The sequence below is a fragment of the Lolium rigidum genome, chromosome 3 (assembly GCF_022539505.1).
Source record: "Lolium rigidum isolate FL_2022 chromosome 3, APGP_CSIRO_Lrig_0.1, whole genome shotgun sequence".
Lineage (NCBI taxonomy): Eukaryota > Viridiplantae > Streptophyta > Magnoliopsida > Poales > Poaceae > Lolium > Lolium rigidum.
Genome location: NC_061510.1, coordinates 279,755,870 through 279,762,802, shown reverse-complemented (window position 1 = coordinate 279,762,802; position 6,933 = coordinate 279,755,870). Strand labels below are relative to the sequence as shown.

Genomic DNA, 6,933 nt, shown 5'->3' with positions numbered 1-6,933 from the left:
TTCGCTTCCTCCTCCGCCGCCGATATCATCAGAGCGACGCGGAGGTCGGGGTCCTCCTCCGAGGACTCCGGCTTGGGCTGCAGCAGCAGCGGCGCCGGTTGCGCCAATGCCGCGCCACCGCGGGCGGCCTCTCCGATGTGGAGGCCGCCGCGGTTCCCTCCGGCCCGCAGCACCGGCGGAGGACGACTGCTGCTGCTGGCCTCCTCGTCGTTGGCTCCGGGGCCATGGCGGCGGTTGCGCTCGGGGAGTGGACAGTAGAGTGGGGAGTGGACTGGAGGGACAGATCCCCTCCAGTCCACATTTAATAAGCTTCCCCGGTCACCGTCAGGTGGGCCCAAGGGAGACGAGCAGCCCAGCGGTCGGACGCGATCGGACGCCGCGTGCCATCCGCGGCCACGCAAACCTAGCCCAAATTTGGACCGGGTTTGCGTCGTTCCGGACGCCGCGGCCCCGCATTGGGCCGCGTTTTTATCCGGATGGATCCATTCGGAGGCGCGTGCGCGGGATGGGTCGCGGCGTTGGAGATGCCTACTATATGCAAGTCGGAAAAAAGAAAAGAAAATGGAAAGCAGCAGAGCAGGCCTACAGAGGAAGAAGAGCTCCTCCCACCGGATTCCTCTCTCCTATCATTCCAACCACGGCGAGGAAATCTCCAGAATCTTCTCCGCCAACCACTTCCCCTTGACTCTCACTGTTTACCTAGAATCCATCGCGGTCCCGCCGCTCCCTATAGAACTAGTTTATTCCCTTTCCTCCGCTACAAAAATCTTCTCTTTTTCTATACAGAAATTAAGTTTCGATGATAGTGACAGGCTCGTGTTGGGTTTCATGAGACTCCTGCAGGCTGCAGGTACTTAGGTATCAGGTTGCGAGGCTCGAGCACCAACTCTCAATTCCCCCCTTCGATTTCCGTCCAAGATTTATCTGAGGTATGCGGAGACATGACCCGTGAAGAATATTCTTCTTTGAGTTTGCTTTCCTGAAGAACTGCTGCTCTGTATGAATTTCCTTCTTTTCCAAGAACTGCGCGGAGTAGATTCTCAGACCAAGAAATAGATAGACATGATAGAGAATCTCACTTCTTTTTAGGAAGGAAAATCTCACTTCGTGTATATTAGTCATTTCCATCTGTATGCTTTAGTGTGCAAAATTTCTCCCTTTGGCTGAATGCAAGTGAGAAATTCTGCACAAGGGAAGAGCTATTACGATTTATTTTAGCAATTTTATTTTCACTGGATGTTGCTAAATGCTGATTTTGTCTGTAGAACTGCTGCCTCTGCAGGAATCAACTGAATTCTGTGTGTCTAGGTTCAAAAAGATTTGATCTTGGAGGAGGAAGATCAGGGATGGGTGAGGTTGGGACACCAGAATATTACAGAGATGGGGGCTCGGACATGGACCTGCTCATGCTCTCAACGTTTGATGGCCTTGACAGTTTCACAGAGCTCGTCGCCGGTCCTTCGTTTGGTGACAGTATCTTGTCATCATTCAGTGCTTCGCCTGCGCAGCAGTTGATGCACATTTCACCTTCATCTCCTCATGTGAATTTGGAGGCACAAGGTGATGTTTCCACCTCTGATGGTAGTGATTGCTCAGACGGTTTAGCCTCTAATGAGGTCAAGCACATGTGCACTCAAACAATCCCCAAGGCAGTCTATGGCGACGTCACTCTGACGGAGAGGATGCTCAGGGCATTGTCCATTCTTAAAGACGCATCTAGCGGTGGAGCAGTCCTGGTGCAAGTTTGGATCCCTGTAATAAATGGAGATCATCAAGTGCTGACCACCTCTGACCAGCCTTTCTTGCTTGATGAGAGGCTGACAGGGTACAGGGAAGTCTCTAGGCAGTTCACATTCTCCGCCGCAAAAGGACCTGGTCTGTTTCCGGGATTGCCCGGGCGGGTTTTCATATCAGGTATGCCAGAGTGGACATCAAACGTCATGTACTACAACCCTTCGGAGTACTTGAGGGTGAACTATGCGATTCACAATGAAGTCCGTGGATCCCTTGCCATGCCTGTTTTCGACCCAAGAAGCGGGTCTTGCTGTGCAGTGCTTGAAGTCGTCATGACTCAGGAAAAGGATAACTTCTGTTCAGAGATGGACAATCTTTCTAATGCTTTGCAGGTTGTTTATTCTGTTCTTCCTAATATATTCTTATTCAGAACTGGAGTTAGTATTCAATACAGTTGTGGAGAAATGCATTGGGTAAAAAAAACTACTACCTCTGTCCATAAAAGGATGTTGCAAGTTTGTCTAAATTTAGATGTATCTAGACACTCCTCACTGTATAGATACATCCGAACTTAGAAAATCTCCGGCATCCTTTTATGGACGGAGGGAGTACATGTTTAAAGATTACTTTTATTGTCAAACTGCCTGTTTTCAATATAACAGCTTCCATTGAAGTATGCTGTCAATTTATCTATACAGTTTGTCTAGCTGCAAATTTGGTTACTGCTGAAATCATTTCTTTATCATTGTTTTCTTTGCAGTATGCTACAGATTCATATGTTGTACCAAACAGGCACAATATCATGAACTGAAGCAGATTGTATAAACTGAAGCATGAATTTGGTACCAAGTTTGTGTAATCAAGAAAGGTGATAAAAACTCCATTCATTTGTGAACTAGATTACCTAAAAAGTTGTGAAAGAAAATCATGTAGTAAGAGGGAATCTGCTTAGTGCAGCTAATTTCAATCTAGATAATAGGACAGATACAAGAATATAGCACATTCATGCAGTACAATAAAGTTTCTTTAATCTTTTCTTAGAACTCATAGTAGTGCAAGTACACTGTATATGCCCCATAAGAAAATACTTCTGTTAGTTATACATTGAAAGTTTTAACATCCAATGTTCTAGGAATCTTTAGCTTCTTACACATCTGTTAATTCTTATCAAAGTAGTAAACAGTTAAATTTTGAATAATGGCTAAAAAAGTGTAGAACTATCATATACTTTGCCCCCTCTGAGCAAATATTCGTTGCCATGGTGTATAATGTGCTAATGTTTTTTTACCACAAATCTGTTCAAAACTATCAAGAGTTGGGAAACTGAACTGAATAATGACATTTTTAGAACTTCCATAAGTTAATTCTGTCACCAGATAGTAGCCAATTTTCAGTTTTTTCCAGTCCAACCCTGTGCATATATGAATTTTAATTTGTTCAAGGATCTGTCAGTACAAAGTGTTCCTCATAATACTAATTGTGACATTTGTAATCTTTGCAGTCTGTTCATCTGAGCACCGTGAAAGCAAGGAAACATCCTCAGGTAATAACCTGTACTACCACTACAGCCATTTTTCACAGAAAGGACATGTATCAGCATAATCATTGAAACTTAACCAAATACTCTACATTGCAGAGCCATACTAGGAATCAGGAATCTGTATTGATGGAAATATTAGACGTTCTCCGAGCTGTTTGCCATACACACATGCTACCTTTGGCACTTGCATGGATTCCAGTTTGCCCCAACAGCAATTCGAATGTGTCAGCAGAGTATGGTGACCAACCTGTAAAGTTTGGTTTGAGGAACAAAGATGTCCTTTGCGTGCAAGAGTCTGCCTGTTATATTAATGACATGAGAATGCATGATTTTGTCCATGCCTGTGCTGAACATCCCCTTGAGAAAGGGCAAGGTGTTGCTGGAAATGCAATTTTATCAAATAACCCCTTCTTCTCGTCTGATGTGAGAGAATACGATATGCATGATTACCCACTCGCTCATCATGCTCGTAAGTTTGGTCTTCATGCTGCTGTTGCAATAAGGCTGCGTAGCACATACACTGGAAATGACGATTATGTGCTAGAGTTTTTCCTTCCACTTGCGTGCAAAGTTGGTGAAGAACAACAGCTCTTACTCGACGACATCGCAGTGACCATGCAGAGAGAGTGCAGTAGTCTGAGAACAGTTTCAGATGCTGAACTGAAGCAAAATGCCATAACAGTGCCATCAGGAATAAGATGCTCGTCAGCTGATGTTTCTGTTAATTCCTGCAACCAAATTGATACTGTATCCAATGAAGTCAAAACAAATATATCTTTGGATAATCAGATAAGAAGCACTGTTGAGCAACTGGTGGATAACAAATATGCTAAGAAGGTCCTTTTCCATTCTCAACATTTATCTCCCTCCTCTCATACCACTGTATTCTGGTTGGTACAGGCTTTCTGTGATTTTGCCCTTAACTTTTTTAATGGCCCAGTTGCTTTACAATTGTAAGTTGAACTCTGCAAGACAATTTTGATGGATAAATTGTTGGAGCAGATTCTTATATAAAAAAGATGGCTTCTGTTGTATCATCTTCTCAGATATTTATCTTTTAGTTTTTCATCTAAAGATGCAGAGCATAAATAAAATGCTTCTAAAACCAAAACTTGTATACAGTTTACTTGGTTATGCAGTAGATATCAATTTTGTGTCTTACCAAGTGTAGTTCATTAAGAGAATAGCCTTTAAAAAATAAGTTTCAATGTCTTTTCAGTTATAATCCAAATCTAGATTGCCAGAAATGCCCTCGTATAGTATCCAAAAGTAACATGATAGATATATTAAATGAATATTGTTGATACTGAGACTCATATCTTTAATCAATTAGGATGCAAACATGTGTGCTACAAGAAAATCCTAGAGAATCCTACTAGAACTTGAACCCATGCGAAGCGATGACGGTGTAGGCATAGGAATACAACCCGAGCAATCAAGTAATTTTCAAGAGCAGAATGAGATGAGAGGATTAGCTACTTGGTTTCTTTGCCACTAGAAAGGTTTGATAGGGCATGGATCTGACAGTCTTAAAAGATGTGATAGGGTTGTTAGAGAGCGACAACCCCCTGTGCTATTTTTTTGCATCGGATGTAATCTAACAACGAGTGTCTAATCTCTGGTCATTTACTTTGCAGTTCGAAGCTGGCACTACATCTCAAAGTTCTAAAATTCGCAGATCAACAGAGAAGAATGTTAGATTGAGTATCCTTCAGGAATCTACATCTCATGGACCTAAAATACGCATCTCAGCTGAGAAGAATGTCAGCTTGGGTGTCCTTCAGCAATACTTTGCTGGCAGTTTAAAAGATGCTGCAAAGAGCATTGGCGGTAAGATTTTTTATGTTCTCACGATCCTTGGATTGTTATAGGAAGAATCTGAATGAAACACATTACTGTTTAAAAAATCCATGTAAAGCATATGATGCTGCATGAAAACAGGAACTTACAGTATCGTTGTTGTTTCTTTGCCTGTTCTTTGCAGTTTGTCCTACAACACTGAAAAGGATATGCCGGAAGCATGGAATATTAAGGTGGCCATCTCGTAAGATTAAAAAGGTAAATCGGTCCCTGGAGAAGATTCAGAATGTGATAAGTTCTGTACACGGAGTCGAAGGACTAATAAAATATGATCCTGCCACTGGATGTCTTGTTTCATCGGTTTCTCCTTCTGAAGAGCCTTCGATGATGAATGCTGAACATAGAAGTTCTGATCCCCTACCCATTGAATCTGACTTGTCCAGACATAAGTTCCAACCCGATTATGATGCTTACCAAAGCGAACATCTAGGCCAAGCTGTACTCCCGGAAGCACACAATGGAAAAACGTGCGAAGATCATATTAATTTGAATCATGGAGGGTTATTTCCAAATTCACATTTTGACAGAACATCAGCAGGGCCACGGTGTCAGGATGAGTCGAATGGTTTGTATCTTGCAAAAGAAATGACCCGTGCCATCAGAATGGATGATATGCAGGTAGAGAGAGTGAATCAGAAAAATGTGCTATGGGATTCTGTTTCTATGCCACAACAATGCAAAGTAGAGGCAAAAGCAAACACGGCTGATACGAAGGTTGAGCAAAGCCTGGCATCTTCTTCCAGTATGACAGATTGTTCCGGTGGCGGTACATCAAGTGATGAAACTTTGAACATAGTTAACAGAACCAATTCGAGCATAGTCATCAAGGCCACTTACAAGGAGGATACTGTAAGGTTAAAATTACTAGCATCTATGAAATACCAGAATCTGCTCAATGAGGTCGCGAGGAGGCTGAAACTATCAGTTGGCACATTTCAGCTCAAATACAAGGATGATGAGGATGAATGGGTGATTTTAGAAAGTGATGCTGATCTCCAGGAATGCCTTGATGTGTTGGACACCACCGGGTCACGTATTGTAAAAGTTCAAGTAAGACTACGAGATGTTCCATGTGCTACTGGAACTTCTTCGGCTAGTAGCTCCATATCGGGTCACTAAGTCAGGGACTTAGGGTGCTTTTGAAAAAAAACTGGCGAAAAGCAATGTGTTTGGCTCATGACATATTAAGGCTTTAGTATGACTCCGATCGATAACATGTGCACATGACATATTATGGCAAACATGTTCATTTAATCTGGTGGCCTAGTTGGTTAAGTATATTTTGGTAGAAATGCCAGCAAACTTTTGTTTAGACATGCAGCATTACAAGTCTGAAGTACAAGAATGGTAGTACAACATGTATTTCATATTTTAAGTACAAGAATGGTAGCTGAATTTGGATGCTAAATTACATGTTTTATGATCTGTGTGATGTATATTGTGCCCACAGTTGTTGTGCTATGTTGTTTCACTTATGATTTCCAGTTTCTCTAGAGTAACTAAAAGCTTGTACATCACCATGATAGTTGTAGTTCTCCAGTTGGCACATCAACAATTTGTTCTGGATAAATGTTAACAATACTATGCTGAATCCATGATAAATCTCTGCCATATAGACGGATAAATTGTTCGACACAACGAACAATTGATGTGTTAATTTGTTTGCTAACCGAGTAATGTGAAGCAAATTCCAGTATAGCAACTTTGAGTAAAGTTTCAGTATACTACTGGTCCTCTCAATATGTTGTACTGCACTCCAAAGGTTGCATAATTCCTTGAACTTCCTTGGCATTTGACGA

The 6,933-nt window shown here is 42.1% G+C and overlaps 1 protein-coding gene across 1 annotated transcript; it reads left to right on the top strand.

The window, feature by feature from the left end:
* The first annotated feature begins 835 nt into the window (after positions 1-835).
* On the top strand, positions 836-6,559 carry LOC124703485 (protein NLP2-like). The gene is made up of 6 exons (XM_047235692.1): positions 836-858; positions 1,283-2,126; positions 3,236-3,277; positions 3,371-4,111; positions 4,912-5,104; positions 5,259-6,559. Exons 2-6 carry the CDS (start codon positions 1,347-1,349, stop codon positions 6,251-6,253), a joined length of 2,751 nt encoding a protein of 916 aa, XP_047091648.1. The 5' UTR covers positions 836-858; positions 1,283-1,346; the 3' UTR covers positions 6,254-6,559.
* The last annotated feature ends 374 nt before the right edge of the window (positions 6,560-6,933 follow it).